We start from the raw sequence: 25,762 nt of genomic DNA on the forward strand, positions 1-25,762 counted from the left end.
TATTCTACCAGGTGAGCACCCAGGGGTATTGCCCTTGGGTTTCTCTCTCACATTGTTCCCACTTCATCAAATAACGCTCAAGGACCTTTAAGTCTTAAACCCGATCAAAGTAAACCCGGTGGTTCAGTTATTCCTTCAGTTTCCAGCGAAGCGGTTGGATGACCCGGTATTTAATGTGAATTCGAATTACAAAACGACTATAAACTTTCAACCTCGTGCCTTATTTCAGGCAGGACGCACTGATGTGCAAGCCTCTATTTGGAAGGGAAGTTAAGCTGGCCGTGCCATCTGCTAGCATTACTTAGTGGACGTTAACGATCTCACAGGCACAGTGTGGATTGTGAAGGGGTGGCCATCAGGTGCCGGCACCTTAACTTGTCACTTACTGCAGTTGAAGTCACTGTAGTCCTGCCCATGAAGACCCACGTTACCCTGGCAACACCATATTGCATTTGAGGACCCAGTAAGAACCCTCGTTTATCAAGAGAGAAGAGCCCATACTAGGTAATGCAACAGCCAGTACATTTAAACGGTTTTTAACATGTGCTAAATATGGTCCAAGTTAATTTGGTTAAAAAAATACCCTCCTTTATCCCCTCCAAAATTGAACAATAGCGGAATAATATAAAGGATGAGCGAGTTGCATGACAATTTCGATTTATGGAAGCACACATGAATGAACATGCTATTCCTGCTCCGAAATCAAACATTGTTCTACTCTAACCCATCTCTGACCACAATTTTCACTAAAAACTGCTGTTGCCGCTTTACTTGGTACATCGTCAAATATTGGCCTTGAATGTATGGCATTCCCATCCGAACCCATAATTCATGAGGCTTCATATCCCATGTACTGTCAAATTGTCCACTTGCTGTCCAGCAACGCCATGCATGGAACAACAGTATGTGCGATTAATGTACAACAACCTCCAAAATCTTAGCATGTTAAAATTAAAAAAAGAAACAATTCAAAGTTTTTGGAGATAAGGTTTTATTTTGAGGATCATTTCCTCAAAGGGCCACACGCGATCTGTCAAGCTGTAGTCATGGCAAAATACCGCGATGCTATGCTTCACAAGGGGTTAAACCACACAGGAGTGACATCCGCCCTGTCAAAATCCAATCGGACTATACAGAAAGTTATCGCGAGTGCTTGATTTACCGCAGGATGTGCAGGTGATGAAAAATGGAAACGTTGGAGGAAAGAACTGGGGAGAGTAAGAGATGGGATCATTATGGGCGTTGCATTTTCTGAGGCTATATACAATCACAATGATACAACTACCCAATGTAACAAGATGAAGAAGAGCTGGGAGCTGAGCATGATGGGGAGAGGCATAAAGAATAGTTTTTGGAAGAAAGCAGAGGAAGTGGGCTGATGCCTGAAGAAAAAGCATGGTGACAGAGACTTTGTCGCCCGCGACTTTGGTGGCATCACAGGAGTCATGTGCAGGCGTTACTACCAAGGCCCGGGTAACCCGGACGACACGACGCATGTGAAATGACGAGACTTGTTGGTGGGCATGGGATAGACAAGTTTACAAGCCCAGACAGGGAAAAGTGTGAGAAAAGCCAAAACAAATTAAGAAAAAAATAGATGAAAGAGATGCAACGAGGAAAAGAAGGTACTCAGAAGGAGAAGAAATAGCAGAGGAAGAAGGGCGCTTTGAAAATGGTAAGTAAAGTGTCATGGCGGTGAGCAAAGGGGCTTCTTCAGAGGTTGCCTATAGAAGGTCAGGAACGGGTGGGGATGGGTGATGAACAAGTCACACGTTGGGTCCAAAAAAAAAAAAAAATTGTTTGGCAGAAGCAAACAAATAATTGCAAAACCTCCCTCCAAGTAGAGAATGGTTTTATTCTTTTTTACATTTTTTCCGTCGTTAACGTCTTCTCAAACATGGTTTTTCCAAAGCATGTCAGTTAAAAAAAATAAAAAGGACACCATCAAGCATAAGGACTTAGTGAAACGATGAGTAACATCAACACTGTGCGCAGTCAATGTACACACACCGTGGCCTCGTTGAAAAACAAATCTATACATAAAAACTTGGCTATCTCTGTGCAAACACTAAAAGTAATATTACAAGGTATACATAACTTGTTTTAGTGTTACGCTATCATCTTGAACCAGATGAGCAAAATAAAACCCAACGTTCCATCTCTCGGACAGGGTGTGGGTCATTTTGTCTGTGCAGAGCCAAACAAACAATTATTTTGAATGCATTAATAAGCACTACCCTCGGCGATCTATTTACACTATACAAACTCACACAAACCCCACAGGTGTACCAGGTACAACTTCAACGCTGCAGCTTGCACCTGCACAACTTCACATAACTCCCCCCCCCCCCCCCCCCCCTTCCCCTCCACCCCAAGCCCCTTTTCATTCACAGCTGTAGCTACAGGAGAAACGTCGCAAGGGGACAATATGGCTCCATCACAGCGCCTTGTCAGACTCCTTCTTAAGCCGGCTAAGGTTGACAGACAGAAAGGAAAGAGCACATCAGAGTGTCAAAAGAAACTCCAACCACAACTTGCACGTTTCCAAGGAATATTTTCTGACTTCCCCGAATCCCCACAACTCTTCACCTGTAATACTCTTCTTGTGTGGCTGAAAGTGGCGTTTGGCCTGGAGGTGCGGTAGGAGGCCCGGGCGGTGGATGTCCGTGTAGGCCCGGAGCGTGTCCTACCCCAAGAGCGTGAGCATGGAACCATGGGGCATGCTCCAAGGCAAGGCGTTGCATTTCGGCTGACTGGGCATGCACAGCCTGAAGCTGGTGCGAGGCGGACATGTGGGGTACATTCAGCGGTGGGAGGTCCCTGTACGGACCTGAGTGGGAAAAGGAAACAAAATTCAAGTCACGGATGAATAAGTTGAGGAATCACCATTCCGCAATACCAGAGCACCACCAGAATTCCAAAATTAAAAAAAAGAGATGGAGAATAATAAATAAGAGAGAAAAACATGACAAGTTTGCTGATAGAAAGAGTTCCATATGGCTCCGGGAAAGAGGTATGAAAAGCCGCAGGATTAGAGCATGTGGTGCAAAAAGTAAGAAAGAAAAAAGGAAGGGAGAGTTTAAGATGGAATATGAAAAGATTGTAGATTACCAAACAACGAGTGCCTGAGCAGTTCCTGCTCCGAAGGAGGGGCCAGAACAGATGGAGGAAGACCAGGTGGAAAGGGGTATCTTGCCACATGGGGTACCCCTAAAGGGTCCATCAAGGGGTGTACCGTTGCTCCTAGTGGATTATGGGAAAGGATGACAAGTGTTTATGGCAATATAATTTAATAAAATTAACACCGACATTGGTTTAAATAAATTTTAAAAATGTAAGCAAGGAAGCGCAAGTTGAAGCAAGTGATATTGCAGAATTATGGATTCAATTTGGTTTTCAATCACGGACGAGTAAAGTATAATTAGTAAAACAAAGCAAGCGTGCCAGGTTTAGTCTGATATTAGTTCTGCAGAGTAAATGATCCAAAATCCTTGCATCACCCATATATACTACATATGCTACCCGTATGAACATGGCTGATGTTGGTGATTCCAAAACCAACTGAAGCAAATTATGAATGTTAATGACACCCTTAAACTTAAAATCTTTTTATTGACTTTGGATGTCAAAGACTCCATTTATTTCACGAATCTCTGATACATCATCTTGTACCCGTTTTTCCCCACTGTAGATATGATGGGTCTGGACAGGCAGTATGGCTATATCCGACTCTGCTCAATCCCAAGGCATGAAATAACTGCCCCAAGTCCAAGTGTGTGCACCTTTTATCGAGATCTGGAGAAAATGTTTTTTTTGACACATCTTAACTGTTTTTCTCATTAGAATATTGACCATTTCATATTGACCATCTGTATAGTGTTTATCAATGCAGAGATAAGAAAAGATATTGATGAAGACCGATCTTTTAAAGTAAAAAAAAAAAAAAAAAATCCCACCAAAATAATAAGCACCACACGTAGACTTGGTCGGTTCTTCACATGCGAGAATAGACTCTGATTCTCAGCTGTTATCTCGATTCTGAATCCGTTATGTTGCATATGGTATGTGTTTGTGTAGTGTGTATGCATGTGCAATCTATAAGGGAATGGTGATGTATTATTGTGTATGCATGTGCAATCTATAAGGGAGTGTGTGTGTGTGTGTGTGTGTGTGTGTGTGTGTGTGTGTGTGTGTGTGTGTGTGTGTGTGTGTGTGTGTGTGTGTGTGTGTGTGTGTATCACCGCCACGAGTCCTTATCTTTCTCAGGCTCCCCCTCCCACTCGGTTCTGCCAAATCTATATCCGACTCTGCTCAATCTCAAGATATGAAAAAACCCTCCCACTCGGATCCGCCAAATCTCAGGCCCCCATCTATGTGCGCGCATGTGTGTTCTCGCCGGGTTCGAGTCGGCAAAACCCTCCAAACCATGGTGGCCACCCACTTCCCCACCAAAGCCGCGCACAAAGCTGTTGTATTTGGCGTGTTAGTGGATCTCAAGGAGCTCAGTTCCCTACAGGCATGTTGGTAAAAAGGGAGTCACCAAATCCTGGATTTTCTTTCTCAGCATGATGAGGTCGGTGAACCACAGCAAGCCACAATTGTCTCAGGTGATCCATGTGACCCCAGGCACCATGGCCCTCTACCCCACCAAAGCCGCTACATATGGGAAGAATCCTTGATCTCACTTCGTTCTCTCACATCCTCAATGGACAAATTCTACAGGAGGTACATCACAGCTCGGGCCTTCCCACCGGACGCCACGGGGCCACAAGTCCCACGAAGCTCCAAGGCCAGGCCGCCCAAATGCACGTCAAACGGCAGGAGACCGACCACCATCTCGTCCCATAAAAGCTGCCATTCTCAGGTCAGTCGTGACTGTCTTCAAAACTGCTTCATTCGACACAGTTCCAGGTCCTCTTCATCCCAGGCGAGAGGGAGGCGGGCATGACTGAAAAGTCATGCTGCCTCCCTCGTGGCCGCCATCTTGTTGTTGTTGGTGTGTGTGTGTGTGTTTGGCTGATTTAAAGGATTAATAGGGGAGGAATGGTGGAGGTTGACACATTACAGAAAGGTGGGGCCACATCTTACAAGTGTTGTCTGCTTCGACACAGCACAATACCTTGTAGTAAAGCCAACTTCTATTTACTTTAATTGTTTACGAGCTGAAATCTCGTGGTAAAATACCAAGGTAGAAAAAAATAAATAAAAAAAACAAGGATGCTTTTTGTACTCGCCCTGATTGAAATTTATTCTTCTTGCCCTCAACCTCCTGACCTTGACCGTCACCCTGTGCTCCCAGACCCCCAAACACACATCCACCCCAACACCCTCATCCACCCCTTCCCAGACCTTCCAACCCCTCCCCGACCATTCTTCCCCTCCCAAACTATCACCACGTGCTCCCAGATCCCCAACCCCCATCCCAGACCTTCCACCTCCTGGTCTGGTTCCTGTCGAGTTTTTAAAGAGCAAATAGTGGGAAACCGCCAGCTGCTTGTATCATTCCAAAACATTAACCTGCGCAGCGTTTGAAGCAAAAATATGTTCATTGCTTATGTGCTAATATAATGCATCGATCGTGGTGGTTATATTATATAGTTCAGATTGATTACAAATGCACTTTATATCAGATGCCTCCCTGAAGGCAGGTCCATTCCTTTACAAAGGCCTATAACGCGATCATAACAAAGCTTGACAGTCTTCATACAAGTGTTTAATTGACTATTTTGAATGCAGCAGAACGTTGAGTCACGTGGTCCAAACACCATTCTGCCATCCAACACATGGTGTTACTTCCACTTTGCGTTCATCAAATTGAGGCAGTATTATAAATTTCTCAAAGGTTTGCATTAATTTGAAGCAACCTTTACTTAATAATTAAAATTTTCCCATAAGTATGGAACTTAGCAACTTTTACATAATTTATTGTCTCCGACAATCATTTCCGTGTTTCAGGAGGGAACAGACAGACAGCATAAGCCATCCCTGAACTGTATAGATAGACTATACACAGACACACTGTATAGACTATACTATAGAGTATTGTCAAATTCCAAAATCATATTACTTCACAGCAAATATATAGTGGCATATCTCCGAACAGCAAATAATTAAAAAAATTATATAAAATCGCGAGCGTTTAAAGCAGTATTCCGATATTCTGTTGCATTTTACACCACCCAGTTTCAAATTTTGGTTTGATTGTAAAAATTATGATTTTCCCATAGGTTTGGATTTATTTGAAGCAACTTTTACTTCATTTTTTTTTTTTTCTCCGAGGAGCGTTTCGGTGTTTCAGGGTGGGGCAGACAGACAGAGCTTTGAATTTGCATTATATATACTAGCAACGGTACCCGCCCTATGGGCAGGACTTCAATTGTGAGGCCCAATTGAAAAGGCAAAATATCTGAAACTGAAGGTTTTTTTTTATTTTAAACGATTTATATAAACATCCGTTAAATCATATCACACGCAAAATCATGAAAATCTAAACGGTATTTGTAGAATTTCAATAAAAGCCACATCACTGTTCATATCGCTAAATATTATTCCATTGTTTACATTTTTTGAATGTCGTTTGAACTTTGGCCGAGGTCATTATTTACTTTTAATGATGTTTATATACATCCAAAGTTATTGGAGCATGGAATGAAGGTATTGGAAAGGGTGTTGGAGAGGAGGATAAGGAAGAAAGTGAAGATCGACGAAATGCAGTTTGGATTTATGCCAGGAAGAGGAACGACAGATGCGCTTTTCATTGTGAGGCAGTTGCAGGAGAAGTACATGGATAAGAGGAAGAAGTTGTTTTTTGGGTTTGTTGATCTGGAGAAAGCATTCGATAGGGTTCCACGCAAAGTATTGACATGGGCATTGAGGAAGTTAGGAGTGGAGGAATGGTTGATCAGAGTAGTGATGGCAATGTACAAAAGAGCACGCACAGCTGTAAGGACGAAGGACGGGAACAGTGGTGAGTTTGAGGTGAAGGTGGGAGTGCATCAGGGGTCGGTACTAAGTCCACTACTATTTGTAGCTGTGATGGAGGTGCTGGCTCAGACCGTAAAGGAGGGTTTACCGTGGGAGTTGTTGTATGCAGATGATCTGGTGTTGATTGCGGAAAGTATGGATGGACTGAAGGAAAAGATGAACAAGTGGAAGGAATGTATGGAGACAAAAGGTCTGAAGGTGAATATCGGAAAGACAAAGGTGATGGCAAGTGGTAAAGCATGTGGTGGGGTGGAAAGAACTGGGAAGTGGCCGTGTGCTGTGTGTAGGAAGGGTGTCAGAGTGAACTCCATTCAATGTACAATGTGTGCTGAGTGGGTTCATCAAAAATGTAGTGGTCTGAGAGGGTCATTAACCAGTGTGGCAGCTACATTCAAATGTAAGGTGTGCACAGAGGGAGCTGCAGATGGAGGAAATGTTGAGTTGGATCTTGAAGACGGCGTGAAGCTGGAAGGAAGCTGGAAGCTGGACCCCCTCCATCCCCCTCCAACCACCTGCCCCCCCTTGTCCTGCCATCCCCTGTCTCGGTTCTCCCCAATCTCCCCTACTGACCTCTCTGAACTCCTCATAGGAATGAAAACTGCCACCTGCACTCTTGACCCCATCCCCTCCAGCTTTGTCAAAGCCTCCCTCCCTGCTCTCTCTCCACTTATCATTGCAACAATAAACTCCTCCCTGTCTACAGGCATCGTCCCACCTTCCCTCAAAATTGCTGCTGTTACCCCCATTCTAAAAAAAACCTGGTCTAAACCCTGACACCCTAAACAACTTCAGACCCATCTCCAACCTACCCTTTCTGTCAAAAGTTTTGGAACGCGCTGTAGCCACTCAACTCAAACATCATCTCTCTGCCAATAACCTGTATGAAACATTCCAATCCGGATTCCGGTCCAACCACAGTACTGAAACTGCTCTCCTCAAAATCACCAACGACCTTCTCCTCTCCTCTGACGCTGGCAACCTCAACATTCTCGTCCTCCTCGACCTCAGCGCTGCCTTTGACACCATCGATCACACTATCCTCCTCACCCGACTTGAATCCACCTTTAACGTTACCGACACTGCCCTCTCTTGGATTAAATCATACCTCTATGACAGATGCCAGTTCATCTCCATCAATAACTGCAAATCCCCCACTGCTCCCCTCCCCCAAGGTGTCCCCCAAGGTTCAGTTCTTGGCCCCCTCCTCTTCATCCTTTACCTGTCCCCGCTCGGTCACTTAATCCGCCGTCATGGTCTCCAATTCCACTGCTTCGCCGATGACATCCAGCTTTTCATCTCCACCAAGTTCGTCTCCACCGACACCCACTCTATCCTGACAAACTGCATCACTGAAATAAAATCCTGGCTTCAAATCAACTTCCTCAAGCTTAACTGTGATAAATCTGAAATAATCATCATTGGCCCAAAAACGCTCACAAAATCCACCCATAACTTTGCCCTCAACATCGACGGTATCCCAGTATCCACCTCCCCTCACATCCGGAATCTTGGCGTCATCTTTGACCAAACCCTTTCCTTCAACAAATACACTAAACAGATCACAAAGTCAGCCTTCTTTCACCTGAAAAACATTGCCCGTCTCCGCTCATCCCTCTCCTCCACGGCTGCAGAAACCCTCATCCACGCCTTCATCACCTCCCGTCTGGACTACTGCAATAGCCTCCTCTATGGTTCACCCTCAAAAATCACCAATAAACTCCAATACATTCAGAACTCCGCTGCCCGTCTACTCACCCATTCCCGGACCCGTGACCACATCACCCCCGTCCTTTACAAGCTTCACTGGCTCCCCATCCCCCAGAGAATCCAGTACAAAATCCTCCTCTTGACATACAAAGCCCTCCATAACCTGGCCCCATCCTACCTGGCTGACCTCCTCTCCAGACACACTCCCACCCGCAACCTCCGCTCTGCTGGTACAAACCTCCTGACCCCCTCCATCCGGACCAAATTCAGATCCTGGGGGGACAGGGCCTTCTCCATCGCTGCGCCCACCCTCTGGAACTCACTACCTCACACCATCAGAGACTCCTCCTCACTCACCACATTCAAAACATCACTAAAGACCCACCTGTTCAACACTGCATTCAACATTCAACCCACAGCATTTAACCCCTGACTATCTCTTCTCCTTCTCCCTCCTTTTGCTTTAAATATTTCCCTATTGATTCTTGTCTTTTTTGAAATTGTTGTTTTCATGTATTGTTATGCATTATGTTTGCCACTCTGTCAAAGCGCCTTTGGGCTTCTGGAAAAGCGCTATACAAAATAAATGAATTATTATTATTATAAGGTGTGAAAACATTTTGCTACCTCGGAGACATGCTGAATGGAGAAGGTGGATCAGACTCGGCAACGGTTGCTCGAGTGAGATGTGCATGGAAGAAGTTTCGGGAACTGAGTGGCGTGCTGATGAGGAGGAGAGTGTCGCTGAAGCTGAAGGGAAAGGTGTATGCTGCATGTGTGAGACGTGTTATGATTTATGGGAGCGAGGCATGGGTAATGAACGTAGAGCAGCAACGAAGGCTGGAAAGGGTGGAAATGCGAATGGTTCGATGGATGTGCGGAGTATCGTTGAGAGAGAGGAAGACAAATGATGAATTGCGAAAGATGATGGGAATATTGCCTGTGATTGATGCTGTGAAGAGGAACAGGTTGAGATGGTTTGGTCATGTATTGAGGAAGGATGAAAGTGACTGGTTGAGAAGAGTGATGGAAGTTAATGTAGAAGGAAGTAGAGGACGGGGAAGACCGAGAAAGACTTGGCTAAAGATGGTGGAAGAAGAAATGCGGGCAAGGGGGTTAACAAGGAGAGATGCAGAAAATAGGGCAAAATGGAGAAGATTGTCATGGGGACCGCAAGGCTAACCCCTGCTCTAGCAGGGAACATGGCCTTAAAATGCATGTTGTTGTTTGTTGTTGTTGATGTTTATATACAGTCACGTGAAAAAGTAAGTACGGTACACCCCATGTAAAGTTTTGACTTTTTCAACATATTTCAACATACAGCTTTTTGATTTTCATTTCAACAATATTGATAGATAAAGGTGATATAATATAACAAATATCATGAAACATTTACATTTTGTAGTCCATTGTATAATTTAAATAAACATAAATGCAAATTTCGCATGTGGAAAAACGAAGTGCACCCCTACATTTATCACTACTTCAAATACCTAAAATTAGAATCAGGTGCACCAGCTCAGGTGTAAATGCTGAGAACATCGTCAGAGGATCTTGGAGGAACTTGTCTTATTTGAACCTCAGACATTTCGCTTGGTTTGCTCTTTGTTGTTGAAGTGTGCGGCGTCACCATGCCTAGATCAAAAGAGCTCTCTGAGGCCTTCATAAAGAAGGTTATAGATGCCTACGAGTCTGGGAAGGGATAAAAAAGGATCTACAAACAATTTGAAATCAATCATTCGACTGTCCGGAAGATCATCTACAAGTGGAGAAGATTCCAAACAACTGTCAACTTGTTCAGGCCAGGCCGCCCAAGCAAGTTCAGCCCGAGAGCAGACCGCAAGATGCTGAAAGAAGTCTCTAACAACCCCGGAATGTCATCACGGGACCTACAGGTAGCTCTTGCCACTGTTGATGCCAAACTGCACGAGGTCTACCATTAGAAAGAGGCTGCACAAATTTGATCGACATGGTTGGTGTGCCAGGAGGAAACCTTTGCTGTCCAGAAAGAACATCAGGGCAACACTAAAGCTTGTCAATGAACACCTAGGCAAAGACCAGCACTTCTGGAACAATGTGCTCTGGACAGATGAGTCAAAGGTAGAGCTATTTGGCCACAGTACCAGAAGACATGTTTGGCGAAAACCAAAGACAGCATTTGACCACAAGAACCTGATACCAACTGTAAAGCATGGTGGTGGAAATATTATGGTTTGGGGCAGCTTTGCTGCATCAGGGCCTGGGCAGCTCACCATCATATAATCCACTATGAATTCTTCATTGTACCAGAGGGTGCTTGAGGATAATATGAGGCCATCTGTCGGAAAGTTGAAGCTCAACCGAAGGTGAACCTTGCAACATGACAATGACCCTAAACATACCAGTAAATCCACCAAGGAATGGCTGAAAAGAAAGAAATGGAGGGGTCTGGAATGGCCAAGTCAAAGCCCGGATCTAAATCCCAACGAAATGTTGTGGGGGGATTTGAAACGAGCTGTGCATGCAAGAAACCCCTCAAACATCGCACAGCTGAAAGAATTCTGCATGGAGGAGTGGGCAAAAATTGATGTCAGAGACTGGTAGACAGTTATAAGAAACGCCTACTTGAGGTTGTTTCTGCCAAAGGGGGCAATACCACCTATTAGAGTCAAGGGTGTACTTACTTTTTCCACATGCGAAATTTGCATTTATGTTTATTTAAATTATACAATGGACTACAAAATGTAAATGTTTCATGATATTTGTTATATTATATCACCTTTATCAATCAATATTGTTGAAATGAAAATCAAAAAGCTGTATGTCGAAATATGTTGAAAAAGTCAAAACTTTACATGGGGTGTACTTACTTTTTCACGTGACTGTACGAATGATGTTTATATTGGTTTTGGGTCGTCCTTTCTGCATATCTCGTGGGATTGTGAGTTGGAGAGACGGCCGTGATAGCGGGGAGGGGGTTGGAATTTTCTCAGGCAGGGATTCAACCCGTGTCATTATAAAAGGTCTTTGTCCGAGGTCACCGAGTCCGATCGGTGCAGCCGTGCAGCGATCGGTGCAGCCGTTTGTGCGGCACCCGGGAAAACAACATCGTCACAATTAAAACATCGTCACAATCAACGTTATGCGAACATGAATGTTATGAGGGAGTCCAAACCTGAGAATACTGGAGAATAAAGCTGAAATTGGAAAAACTAAATAGCCTATTTTACTCCTGGAGATCGCAGGATTACCCACCCAAAATATCGTCTCATGCACGAGTAATGTTTTGGGGTGTAGCGGTTACCGGACACAATTTTCTTGTACCGGCCGGTGACGTAATCAGCGGGCGGTCACTCGGGTTGCATACCACGCCCCGTTGAGAGGCGTGGCTTACTGTTTGTTTGTGAAAGATATAGTGCCGCTCGGCGTAGCCTTATTCAGTTTATTCGTGCCGAGCTCGGAATAAACAGCTCAGTGAAAATCAGCTCGTTGTCGCGTCCATATTGTTGGAGTTCGACGTGAGAGCACAGCTCCACATTGGTGACCCCTTTTACGAACACGGTAATGGAGTCGACCGTTGCTTTGAAGCTCCCTGGCTTCTGGGAATCGCACGTGGCCGTCTGGTTTGCCCAAGCGGAGTCCCAGTTCGCTCTGCGGCGCATCATCGCGGACGAGACTCGCTTCCACTACGTGGTCTCCGCGCTAAATGCCGCCACCGCCTCCCGGGTCTTGAGCCTTCTACCGAGCCCGCCGGCCGACGACAAGTACGGCGCACTCAAACGACTACTCCTCGGTACGTTTGACCTCACTGAGGCCGAACGCGCGCGACAGCTGCTTGATCTGCCTGAGATCGGGGAGGCTCGACCATCCGAGCGCATGGACCACATGCTCTCCCTGCTCGGCGAACACTGCCCAGATTTCCTCTTTCGCGAGCTGTTTCTCCGACAGCTACCCGGGCAGGTACGCTTAGCTTTGGCTAACTCGGCAATCGAGGACCCTTGCGCCCTGGCTAAGGAAGCCGACAATTTTTTCTCGGCCGGGCGGTACTTCGGTGCGGCCGCCTGGAAACCTGGCCCGGCCGAGGCAACGCCCCCACTACGACCGGCGCTGCCACCGGCCGATTCAGCGCCCCTTGCAGCCGCGGCCGCCATAACCCGTCGGCCGCACTCGCCACGACCGGCGCCGCAGCCACCACCGGGGCGGACCGTGTGTTACTACCATGCCAGGTTCGGGCAGAAGGCCAGAACGTGTCGCCCACCGTGCACTTTCGGCGGGTCGGGAAACGACCAGGCCGGCGCTCGCTTCCTGCCATGAGCGTCGGCCATTCCGGCAACCTTTTGTTCATCACAGACACCGCGTCCGGGCGGCGTTTCCTGTGCGATACGGGAGCGCAGGTGAGCGTTATACCCGCCTCGGGGCAGGACAAGCAGGCCGTGCTTTGCGGCCCCGCTTTTGTCGCCGCAAACGGCTCCTCTATCTGCACCTTCGGTTCACGCAACGTCGCACTCTGCTTCGGGGGGCCAGCGTTTCAAGTGGGATTTCGTCACGGCGAACGTGCCCATGGCTTTGTTGGGTGCGGATTTTCTTTGCGCCCACGGACTTTTGGTTGACGTAAAACGTCGTCGGCTCGTCAACGCGGAGACCTTCAGCTCTCTCGCTTGTTCGTTGAGCGGCTCCGCACCAACCAGGCTAGCCTGCGTGCTCCTGGCCACGGACGACTTCACCCGCCTCCTCGCTGAGTTCCCCGCCCTCACGCTGTCGAAGTTTTCGGCCGTCGCCGTCAAACACGGCGTCGAACACCACATTCCGAACACTGGTCCACGCCAGGGCTCGTCGCCTCGACCCTGCCAAACTCGCCGTGGCCAAGGCGGAATTCGACGCGCTGGAGCGGTTGGGCATTGTGCGGCGCTCGAACAGCGCGTGGGCCTCGCCCCTGCACATCGTACCCAAACCGGGTGGCGGATGGCGACCGTGCGGCGATTATCACCGCCTCAACGACGCCACCACCCCCGACCGGTACCCGATACCGCATATCCAGGACTTTTCCGCCCGTTTGGCGGGGCGGGTGATCTTCTCCAAGGTCGACCTTATTCGGGGCTACCACCAGGTACCAGTCCGGCCGGCCGACATTCCGAAGACGGCTGCAATTACACCTTTTGGCCTCTTCGAGTTCCTCCGAATGCCATTCGGCCTTAAGAACGCGGCCCAGGCCTTCCAGCGGCTGATGGACAGTGTGCTGCGCGATCTCACCTTTCTGTTCCTCTACCTGGATGACATTCTCATCGCCAGCACTTCCCGGGCGGAGTACCTCCTTCACTTGTGCACGCTTTTTGCGCACCTCAGCCAGCACGGCCTCATAATCAACCCGGCGAAATGCCAGTTTGGCGTGGCTGCCGTCGACTTCCTGGGACACCGCATCACGAAGCACGGGGCCGTTCCGCTGCCGACCAAGGTGGAGGCCGTTAAAGGTTTCCCGCGCCCCCACTCCGTCAAGGCCCTGCAAGAGTTTTTGGGTATGGTAAACTTCTACCACCGGTTCCGTGCCTCGCGCCGCCCAACTCACGTGCCCCCTGTACGAGGCCCTCAGGGGTAGGCCGGCCAAGCACGACATCGCCTGGACCGAGGAGATGGACGGGGCATTCACGGGCGCTAAGCTGGCCCTCACCAACTCCACCATGCTGGCGCACCCGGCGCTCGACGCACCCATCGCCCTTACCACGGACGCTTCCGACTACGCGGTTCCGACTACCTTTTAGAGGGCCGCCCATTCACGGCGTTTGTGGACCACAAACCCCTGGTCTTCGCCATGGCCAAGGTCTCAGAGCCGTGGTCGGCTCGTCAGCAGCGCCACCTCTCCGCCGTGTCCGAATTCACGACGGACATCCGGCACGTCGCGGGCAAGGACAATGCTGTGGCCAATTGCCTCTCGCGGTCCGTCGCGGGCGCCGTCCACCTCGGCGTGGATTACGCCTGCATGGCGGCCGACCATGTCTCCGACCCCGTGGTGCAAGCCCTCCGGACAGCGGACATGGCCCTGCGGTTGTCCGACGTCCCCTTCAAGGACACAGGCACAGTTCTCCTGTGCGACGTTTCCCTGGGCCAACCTCGTCCCATTGTGCCCGCTGGATGGCAACGGCTTGTTTTTGACGCCATACACGGCCTTTCCCACCCGGGCCGGAAAGCGTCGCAGAAGCTCGTGGCAGCGAAATTCGTCTGGCACGGGCTCCGGAAGGACGTCCGTGACTGGGCCAACGCCTGTGTCGCATGCCAGTGTGCGAAGGTCCACCGGCACACCCAGGCCCCGTTGGCACCATTCGATGTGCCCGCGCGGCGTTTCGACCACGTCAATGTGGACCTGGTGGGACCCCTTCCCCCCTCGCGGGGCTTCACCCATCTCCTCACGATGGTGGACAGGACCACCAGGTGGCCGGAGGCCGTCCCGCTGACGTCAACGACGTCCGCCGACATGGCGCAGGCCTTCATCGGCACCTGGGTCGCCCGTTTCGGCGCCCCCTCGGACATCTCCTCTGACAGAGGCCCACAGTTCACCTCTGAGATTTGGGGCGCGGTCGCTCAGGCCTTGGGGGTCAAACTTCACCGCACCACGGCCTACCACCCCCAGGCCAACGGCTTGTGCGAGAGGTTTCACCGCTCAATGAAGGCCGCTCTCAGGGCCAGCCTCCAGGACGACGGTTGGGCTGACAGACTCCCGTGGGTGCTATTGGGCCTCCGGACGGCCCCTAAAGAAGACCTCCAGGCTTCTACCACCAAGCTGGTCTACGGCCAACCACTGCGCGTGCCGGGGGAGTTCATCCCCGACGCCACCGGCCCCTGGTCCGCGGCTCGCCAACGCTCGGTCCTCCAGGAGGCCGCCAGGAGATTTGCCCCGGTGCCCACGTCTCATCATGGCTGTCCTCAACCCCATGTCCCCCCCAGCGCTTTGCACAGCGGAGTACGTTTTTGTGCGCCACGACGCGCACCGGGGACCACTCCGGCCGCCGTACAATTGGCCTTTTCAGGTCTTGAGGAGGGGCGACGAGTCGTTCGTCGTCGACATTGGTGGCAAACCGGCCCATATCTCCGTGGACCGCCTCAAGTCGGCCCATTTGGACCTCGACCAACCTCCACGTTTGGCCCTTCCTCCACGGCGAGGCCGTCCCCCATCGACCAAGCCCCATGCCCGACCATCCGCCGCCAAGCCGCCTCCCACCCCCACACAAATCGCCAGGGGTCGTTTCGGCCGGGTCGTTAAGGCCCCCCACAAACGGACTCTCCCTGTACAAGTGAATTCTGTGGGAGCGCATGTAGCGGTTACCGGACACAATTCTCTTGTACCGGCCGGTGACGTAATCAGCGGGCGGTCACTCGGGTTGCATACCATGGCCCGTTGAGGCGTGGCTTACTGTTTGATTTGTGAAAGATATATTGCCGCTCGGCGTAGCCTTTTTCAGTTTATTCGTGCCGAGCTCAGAATAAACAGCTCAGTGAAAATCAGCTCGTTGTCGCGTCCATATTGTTGGAGTTCGACGTGAGAGCACAGATCTACAGGGGGATGATTCTGCAGGTCATAAACAAGAAAAGAAAAGTCATAGGAAACAGTCTGGGTGGGTCAAAAATGGCAAATTAACATGATGGATGACCGCACTCGTCACGTTCATGCCTGGTAGCCACCATTTTGTATCCACCACAGACATGAAAGAGAGAAACACGGGACCAGAAATTACCTAAATTATATTTATAAAATCGATTTACAACTTTGTTGCAACTTTATTTTCTCAGTCTCATAAAAGAAATGTTAAAATATACAACAGGATAATGATTGGGATAATATAGGATTGAGATAAATGACTCGGACACCACTTCCTGGTTTGTGATACCTAGAAATGCCTATTCCTGTGCACACTAGCGGTACACAGATTGCTAATCAGTAATGCAATATGATCTAAACAAACGATCAGACAAAAACATGGATGATAGCGGCATGCATTGGCCACTCATTGAAAATTGATGTAGTTTCTCAATGTTTCTAATCTTGCTTGTTGGTTGGCTCCCGTTCAAAGCATGCACCTGCGAAAATACGTTAGGTACAAAACTGGGGCCGTCTTATACACTAGATATATGAAAAATAGCCAACTTTTGCGGCAAAATGTTGGGGTCGACTTATACATGGGATCGTCTTGTACTCGAGTAAATACGGTACGCTGAATCTGCGAATAGCGGAATCCAACTGCGTGTGTGTGTGTGTGTGTGTGTGTGTGTGTGTGTATATATATTATATATACTAGGACGTGCCCGTACGTGGGTGCCCGTTCCTTGCCAAAAAAAAAAAAAAAATGTCTTCGCCCATGCATGCATGGGCGTGCCCATGGGCCCATGGGCGTGCCCGTAAGTGCGTGATGTGACCGTACAATGAATGTATCGTCCCGACGCCGCAGCTCGGATGGCGCTGCAGTTAATCGGGCCTGTATCGGCAGAGTTATTATAAACGTGTACTACAATCGATCGTACCTTACAACAACCAACACAGATTGCAACGTCAAATAAATGAATACGCTCTCAAATGTGCCGTCCGAGGCAGCGTCTGCTCGCCACGTTCAGCATCAGTACGTCGTCACTATGACTATCCGTAAGTCCGGAAGTGACGTCCTCATTTGACTGTCCGGAAGGTCGCATATCGCAGTTACGATGAATCGCAAATTAGTTTTAATTAGTTTTAAAACATAGTTTAACGCCAACATAGCGCCAACATAGTTTGCCAACGTGAAATAAATGAATACGCTCTCAAATGTGCCGTCCGAGGCAGAGTCTGTTCGCCACGTTCGGCACACGTGATAGCTCGCTGCTCTCTGATTGGTTGAATCGTTTTTTGGACATAGCTCGGTAACTACTTCTCCGATTAATATGAAACCTTGAAAAGGCACATCCTCAGGTCCCCAGCAATATATCTGGCAAGTTTCAATTAGATCGGACCCGTGGTTGTCGAGAAACAGCGGTCACAGACACACATACACACACACATACACACAGAGATTACTGGAATTATAGATAGATATGTATATATATATATATATGTATATATACTGAAACGCAAAAGAAACTTACCACCTTTGAAACCTTTAAATATCAACAATAACACTGCGTGTAGTAAATGTGTGAACTTATTTGTGGACAATAGTGTCCTCACTGTCAGACAAAACGGTCACGGATGGTCACTTGAACCTTCAATGGTCACTTCATAGCACAGCTGTTGAACAGCCATTTTGACTGTCAGTGATTAGCCAAGGGGTACGGGATGATTTTAATGAGCTGCACGTGATGTCTTGATATTGGCTTTAAAAAGGCCAGTGCAAAATGGGCATTTTGACCAAAAAATTTGGCCATTTTGACCAACTTCAAAAAGACCGAAAACGCAAAAGAAACTACCACCTTTGAAACCTTTAAATATCAACAATAACACTGCGTGTAGTAAATGTGTGAACTTATTTGTGGACAATAGTGTCCTCACTGTCAGACAAAACGGTCACGGATGGTCACTTGAACCTTCAATGGTCACTTCATAGCACAGCTGTTGAACAGCCGTTTTGAATGTCAGTGATTAGCCAAGGGGTACGGGATGATTTAAATGAGCTGCACGTGATGTCTTGATATTGGCTTTAAAAAGGCCAGTGCAAAATGGGCATTTTGACTGAAAAATTTGACCATTTTGACCAACTTCAAAAAGACCGAAAACGCAAAAGAAACTTATCACTTGTTTGAAATGTAATAAAATTGTAACAGTTCAAAATAAAACAAACCAACAATTGCTAATTGAAACATTGGCATTTTATTGATGACATGTCAAGTTTTTGACCAAGATACACCATCTCATCAGTTTGTTCTACAGTACAGAACAGCACAGGGTGCAATGTCAGTCCCCTTTCAATAGCGGGTGTGGCCACCATTCTTTTGGATACAGGCAGTGGATCGTCGGCGTATACTGCCTACCAGTCTTTGGATGGATTGCTGCTGGATTCTGTCCCACTCAGTCCTCAATGTCTGAAGCAGCTCTGCCCGTATCCTGGCCCTGCCAACTACGCGTCTCCCAAGCTCATCCCACAGGTGCTCTATGGGATTCAGGTCAGGGGAGAGCGCAGGCCACTGCATGGTGTTGATATTCTCGCCTTGGAGAAATGCAGTGGTAAAGCGAGCAGCATGGGGACGAGCGTTGTCATGCTGAAAGGTTCTCAGTTCTGGGTGGTCTAGCAGGAATGGCAGCAGATGAGGTCGCAGGATGTTATCCACATACCGCTGGGCGTTAAGATTCCCATCCACAACCACCAGTGGCGTCCTGTACCGGCCTGATATGGCGGCCCACACCATCACACTTGGGCCACCCCACCTGTTGGCTTGACGCACGCAACAATCGGCATATCGCTCACCAGTTCTTCTCCAGACACGCTCACGCCCATCAGGACTGTCCACACAGAACCTTGACTCATCACTGAAAGCGACCTCATTCCACTGCGCCAAGGTCCACCGCTGATGCTGCTGGCACCATCTCTGTCGGTTGCGGCGATGGGCAGCCGTCATCACGGGGCCTCTGTATGGTCTTCTGGCAGTCAGACCATAGTCATGCAGTCGTCTTCGAGCAGTATCATTGGAGATCCGTGGGTTTGCACGCCCCGGAGTTTCTGCCGCAGTGCGGGATGCTGGACGGAATCGATCCCGCAGGTGACTTCGGACCATCTTCCTGTCCTGCCTTGCAGTGGTGACTCTTGGCCTCCCTGATCGAGGTCTGTCATCTGCAGAGTTGTGGAGGGTGTCTCTGACCACCAGGGCCGATATCGTCTGGTGTGAACAGCCAAGGCGACGTGCCACCTCACGGTAGCTCAGTCCGCCTTGCAGCATGCCCAGGGCACGCTGCCGTTGATCCCTTCACAATCGTGGCATGTTGATTGAAATGCCCATTTTGCACTGGCCTTTTTAAAGCCAATATCAAGACATCACGTGCAGCTCATTAAAATCATCCCGTACCCCTTGGCTAATCACTGACAGTCAAAACGGCTGTTCAACAGCTGTGCTATGAAGTGACCATTGAAGGTTCAAGTGACCATCCGTGACCGTTTTGTCTGACAGTGAGGACACTATTGTCCACAAATAAGTTCACACATTTACTACACGCAGTGTTATTGTTGATATTCAAGGTTTCAAAGGTGGTAAGTTTCTTTTGCGTTTTCGGTCTTTTTGAAGTTGGTCAAAATGGTCAAATTTTTCGGTCAAAATGCCCATTTTGCACTGGCCTTTTTAAAGCCAATATCAAGACATCACGTGCAGCTCATTAAAATCATCCCGTACCCCTTGGCTAATCACTGACAGTCAAAACGGCTGTTCAACAGCTGTGCTATGAAGTGACCATTGAAGGTTCAAGTGACCATCCGTGACCGTTTTGTCTGACAGTGAGGACACTATTGTCCACAAATAAGTTCACACATTTACTACACGCAGTGTTATTGTTGATATTTAAAGGTTTCAAAGGTGGTAAGTTTCTTTTGCGTTTTCAGTCTTTTTGAAGTTGGTCAAAATGGTCACATTTTTCGGTCAAAATGCCCATTTTGCACTGGCCTTTTTAAAGCCAATATCAAGACATCACGTGCAGCTCATTAAAATCATCCCGTACCCCTTGGCTAATCACTGACAGTCAAAACGGCTGTTCAACAGTTGTGCTATGAAGTGACCATTGAAGGTTCAAGTGACCATCCGTGACCGTTTTGTCTGACAGTGAGGACACTATTGTCCACAAATAAGTTCACACATTTACTACACGCAGTGTTATTGTTGATATTTAAAGGTGGTAAGTTTCTTTTGCGTTTCAGTATATATATATATATATATATATATATATATATATATATATATATATATATATATATATATATATATATATATACACACACAGACTTGGCATTTAATATGGAATATTTTTTTTTTTCTTGACTTGGGTTTACTTTCTTAACTCAGTATATCAATCTGGTGAGTTTCTTTTACACTTTGGTGATTTATTTGTTAAAAGAACCATGTCACCGATTGTCTGTCGCAGCAAGAAGTCAACAACAGGATTATATCACAGGTGGCGTGGCAAAATGTACGGACAGGTGCATTTGATGATTGGCTTCACAGTCGGGTATACAAGGGTTGTTGCGTTCTGTATTAGTGGAAAACAACTGCTGCACATCTCCAAAAGTTATTGCCGCTTCCTCTGGAGATGGTCCGTCAACTCGACAATGCCGTTTGTCATGGAGTGGTGGTTTTAGGAAATTACGGCATGAAACAGCATGCTATTGCTCAGCAGTATGGCATCACTCAAGGTCAGGTGTCAAAGATCCTGAAACGAAATGCTCAGAGGGGTGTCCCTACTCCAATACCGAGGCCAGGACGTCCCCGCAGAACAAGGAGGGATGATCGCCAGCTGCACCGGTAAGTCCGCAATGGCCGTACCAAGTCAGCTAATCGGCTTAGGGCTGAGTGGCAGCAACTGACAAATGTGCCTGTATCCAGAAGGCTAGTCAACCAACGACTGGTTCAAGCAGGCTATCGTGCCAGACATCCCCTGAGAAAGCCACGCCTGACCAGACAACACCACCAGCGCCGATTGCAGTGGGCCAGAGAGCACCGTCAATGGCAGCCAGGCCACTGGAATCATGGGATCTTCAGTGACGAGTCTAGATTTCTGGTCTATCGTCAAGATGGCCGCGTCCGAGTGCGCAGACAAGTGCATGAAGCCTACAACAAAGATTGTATCGTGCCAAGAGTCCAAGCTGGAGGTGGTGGGGTGACCGTTTTGGGCTGCTTTTCATGCAGGGGGCAAAACTGACCTGGTTGTTCTGAATGGAAACCTGAACCAGTTCAAGTACAGGGCCATTCTGGAAGAAACATTGCTTCCATTTGCTCGTGCAGCCTTTCGAGGAAACTTTGTCTTCCAAGATGACAATGCACGGCCTCATCGTGCTCGCATGATCCAACACTTTCTTTCTGACCGTGGTGTAGAGCATATGGAGTGGCCTGCCATGTCCCCGGATATGAATCCGATAGAGAACTTGTGGGCAGAATTAACGCGTCAAATCGACCACTTGGACCAGCAGCCGACCTCTGTGCGTGAATTGCAGCAGGCTATTGTCACTGCATGGCAAGCGATTCCTGTCCGAACCTTGGCAAATCTCGTGAACAGTATGCCTCAACGTGTACGTGTTCTCCTGAATGCTCGTGGGGGTTACACGAAGTACTGAACTGTAATTTTACTGTCCGTAATCCCAGTCGTAATTTAACTTTTGTTTTTGTTAAAAAAAATTTGTCTAATGTGCAAAATAAAGAGATACTTCTGGAAAACGTACAGAAGTTTAACACAGTGCTGTCCATGAATTGAGTTCGATATCAGTTTAAATCACTTTCAAGGATCAATTTATTTGTTTCGAAATGTCAAATGTGGTTTTTGTTTCTTTTAAAAGTCACATTAACAAAATCTAGAATAATTTCAACGTAATTCCAATGAACTTTTCGTTCTAAGACATTTTGAAAAGTAAGTTCACCCCCACAAAAAAAATATTCCATATTAAATGCCAAGTCTGTATATATATTATATATATATATATTTTTATTTTTTTTTGTTTGCGGATCCGGGGGACGGCACTCCCGTTAGCAAGGGGGGGTTAATCCCCTTGTCCTGTTAAGCTGACCGTCCGACCGGTCCTGGTACTTGTAACGCTCTTCTGCGGGGTGGGATTGATCAGTGTTATTGGTCCAGGGTTTATCCCGAATACCTTTATCAATCCCTCCGCAGAACAGGGAGACAAGTACCGCTCGAACCACGGACAAGATGGTATTTCCCGAGCGGTTTAGCAATCCACGGTTCGAGCCGTTATCAAAGGACTAAACCCGATTATAAAGCGTTGGCCAAATCGTGCCACAGGTATTCAATCAGGAAAAGACTAAAGCGATCGGGGAAGAATGAAACCAAAAGTAAGAAATAACAGCCATTTATTAATTATTTACAACAAACCAAAGGAACCGAAGAAGAAACGAAAGCAATTTACAGTGAAGAGGAAGAAGCAGATACACAGAGCAATTCTTAACGAAACAGGCTTAACTTATCCCCAGGACAATACAGACAGAACGAACACACTTACATGAATGGGAAATTGCAATGGTCGGAAATGGCTGGAAGAGGGACACGGTCCAAGGAGCTGGCGGGCGGGAAGGTCCGAGGCCAGTGGCAAGACGTCGTGGTCCCGCTCGAGCGTCCACGCTCCGGTTCAGCGGCGAAAAGCGGCCGGCAGCTCCGTGTCTTGTTCACGCATGGATAATGTGAATATCTGCCCGGTATTGTCGCCGTCAACGGACCCAACTCTCCTGCCTCACAACTCTGCCGTACTCATCGGTGCTCCTCTCTCTGTCGTGCCTTCTCACCGACTCTCCGAAGCAGTCCCTTGCAGTCGCTTTTATCACTCGTCTAGGAATCAAGCCGCCGGCTGCGAGGGCACGCCTACCGGGTCGCTCACTGCGGTGCTGGTTGGCTGTTAGGGCTGGTCGACTCCACCTCCGATCATGACGACGTGCCACGCCTGTGATTTGGCGGCTACTCCCCCCTTCTTCTCCGAGATGAGCACATGGGCAATGGCGGCTTGCGGGATAGAAATCCATTCGTACCGCTCCCAAAGGGAGTGAAAGGGACCTATCTTATTTGATTAATGCAACGTAGAGTCAACTATTGGAACCATAGCCTTACCTGAAACACATAATAATGAAATAACTACGAAGAGGGCCTATGGTTCGCTACGTGTTGCGATGTGGACTAACTAGGGGACGACCTTTGATCTCACCAATGAAATGGAGGTATTTACAAAGAGAATTATTTAGAAAGGGCATGGCGAATGAGCATTATTTCAATGAGAATGAGAATTATTTTATTCTCAATTCGCAATGAGAATTATTTCTCAATTGTGTTTTTGTCGAGACTGTATCTATCTTTCGGTGTATGTACCTATAGCGTATCTTTTGGAAAATTTTCGGTGCTAATTTTTCGTACATGTATACACAATCGTCGGTTAATGGTATCGAGTATTCTGCGGCCTAGTACTCGTAGGCTCAGACTACCGTACCGTCTCCGACCTTGTGGTTTGTTTTTCTCTCAGCGATTCGTCGAATGCGCTGAAATTATTTTCGTTCTCTGTTTCGTACCAGTCGTTCACCCCGTACCTCCTTGTTTAATATCTGTACTCACAAAAAAAAAAAAAAAAAACCCCAAAAAAATATTTCCTTCCCAGGTCTTATTCGTTTATTTGTTGTTCTTTTTGTTCGTTCGTTCTTCGTTCGCGATCACGCGGTTAGAAATGTATAATCTCTCCCCTGAACAACTATTTTCTCTCATATATTATAACACCCTTTTCTTCTTTTCCTACAAAAGGATGCTTTCGTCTTGCTCACCAAATCTATTCATTCCAAAAAATATATATAATACCATCTCTTACAGTTCCTCCTTTCTACATTCCCTAAACTATCCAGAACTCCATCCCTCCTCCAGTGTCCTCAAACGTATTTTTGACTCGAAGGTCTCAAACTCATTTTGCAAAAAATGTTAGTTTCCCATGAATCATACACTTTTCAAAATCCAATCTCACCCCTCCCCTCCAAATCCTCCCCATCACCCATCCCTTTCAAATCTCCCCCCTTGCCCCTTCCCTCCCCTCCCTCCTAAACTCCTCCCACACCCCTCCCCTCCGAGACTCTCCCTCGCTCCTCCCCTCCTAGACTCCCCTCTCACCCCTCCTCCTCAAAGCATCCTCCCTGCTTCTTCCTCCTTCCAACTTTCACCTTCATCTCCCCAAACCTTCTGCCTTGCTCTTCCCCCTCCTCAAATAACACCTCACTGTGCCTCACCCAATCTCCATCAAACCTTTTGTCCGCCCCATTCTTCCCTTTCTCCAAGCTATTCTGAAATCTCTGACACACCTTCAACAGATCTCCCTACCTCTTCCTCCTCTTCCACATCTTACCCTACCCCTCCCTCCCCCTGTTCTGGACCCGATGCTCCCCCTTCCTCTTCATTAACGGTATGGACCTCAAACATCCGGGGCCTTCGCTCAAACTTGACTGACCTCTCCATACAGGTTGCTTCTGACAAACCAGATGTGATCTGCTTAACAGAAACTTTCCTCCTTCATGATGTCTCTGATGCCTTGGTATCTCTCCCAGGTTACTCCCTCCTCCGGTATGATAGACCTGAGCCTCGTCCTGGAGGTGGGGTTGCTATCTTTATAAAAAACTCTCTTCCTCACTCGCCCTCCACTGCCCTCTCTCCACCTCACCCCCAGGAATACCTTTGGCTACGGCTTCCCCTTCGCTCCCACCTTTTGTTCATATGTGTGTTGTACCGTCCACCAATCAGCGATGACTCCATCTACATCTCACTGTCTGATAATATGGACCAACTTCTATCTACCCATCCCAACTCTCTCTTCCTCATATGTGGTGATTTCAATTGTCACCATGCCAGTTGGCTGGGTGTGGGTACCTCTCTCACCAGCCATGGCTCTTCAGCAAAGGACTTCTGCGACTCACTGGGACTGACACAATCTGTCAATTTCCCGACCCGGATCTCAGTCAACGGAGCATCTTCTCTTCTGGATTTGGTTATGACAAACTTCCCTGAAAATGTCTGCTGCTCTTCTTCTGCTCCAATCGGCTCATCTGATCATGTGCTTGTCAAAGTGGACATCTCTCTGACCATTCTCAGAGAGCCTCCTCAGCGTCGACGGGTCTGGCATTTCACTCAGGCCAACTGGCACGGTCTTCAAGCAGCCATCAATCATCTGGACTGGTCTCCCATCTCTACCGCCTCTGACATCAACTCATCCTGGGAATTCTTTCAAAGTAAATTGCTCTCTCTCATGCACAGATTTATACCATCTCGTCTTCAGTTGTCATAGCCTTCCTCCCGTCCATGGTACACGGAATCTTGTGGTGAGGCTGTTGCCCTGAAACAACTTGCTTTCGTCTCCTGGAAAGCAAATCCAACGGAAGGAAATCTCATTTCCTTTCACAAAGCCCGAAACAAGTGTGT

General features: G+C 47.9%; 1 protein-coding gene across 2 annotated transcripts in view; it reads right to left on the bottom strand.

Annotated features, from left to right (window-relative positions):
- Nucleotides 1–974: 974 nt before the first annotated feature.
- Nucleotides 975–25,762, bottom strand: part of LOC137431220 (arginine-glutamic acid dipeptide repeats protein) — a 132,185-nt gene continuing 107,397 nt past the window's right edge. For both annotated transcript variants that reach the window (XM_068122301.2, XM_068122300.2), the window contains exons 20-22: nucleotides 3,112–3,243; nucleotides 2,590–2,830; nucleotides 975–2,471 (exon numbers count right to left, since the gene is read on the bottom strand). In XM_068122301.2, the coding sequence (XP_067978402.2) occupies nucleotides 2,438–2,471; nucleotides 2,590–2,830; nucleotides 3,112–3,243 (407 nt within the window). In that variant the 3' untranslated portion in view covers nucleotides 975–2,437. The remainder of the gene's footprint in view (nucleotides 2,472–2,589; nucleotides 2,831–3,111; nucleotides 3,244–25,762) is intronic.

The sequence above is a fragment of the Myxine glutinosa genome, chromosome 7 (assembly GCF_964187855.1).
Source record: "Myxine glutinosa chromosome 7, kmMyxGlut1.1, whole genome shotgun sequence".
In the NCBI taxonomy this organism is placed as follows: domain Eukaryota; kingdom Metazoa; phylum Chordata; class Myxini; order Myxiniformes; family Myxinidae; genus Myxine; species Myxine glutinosa.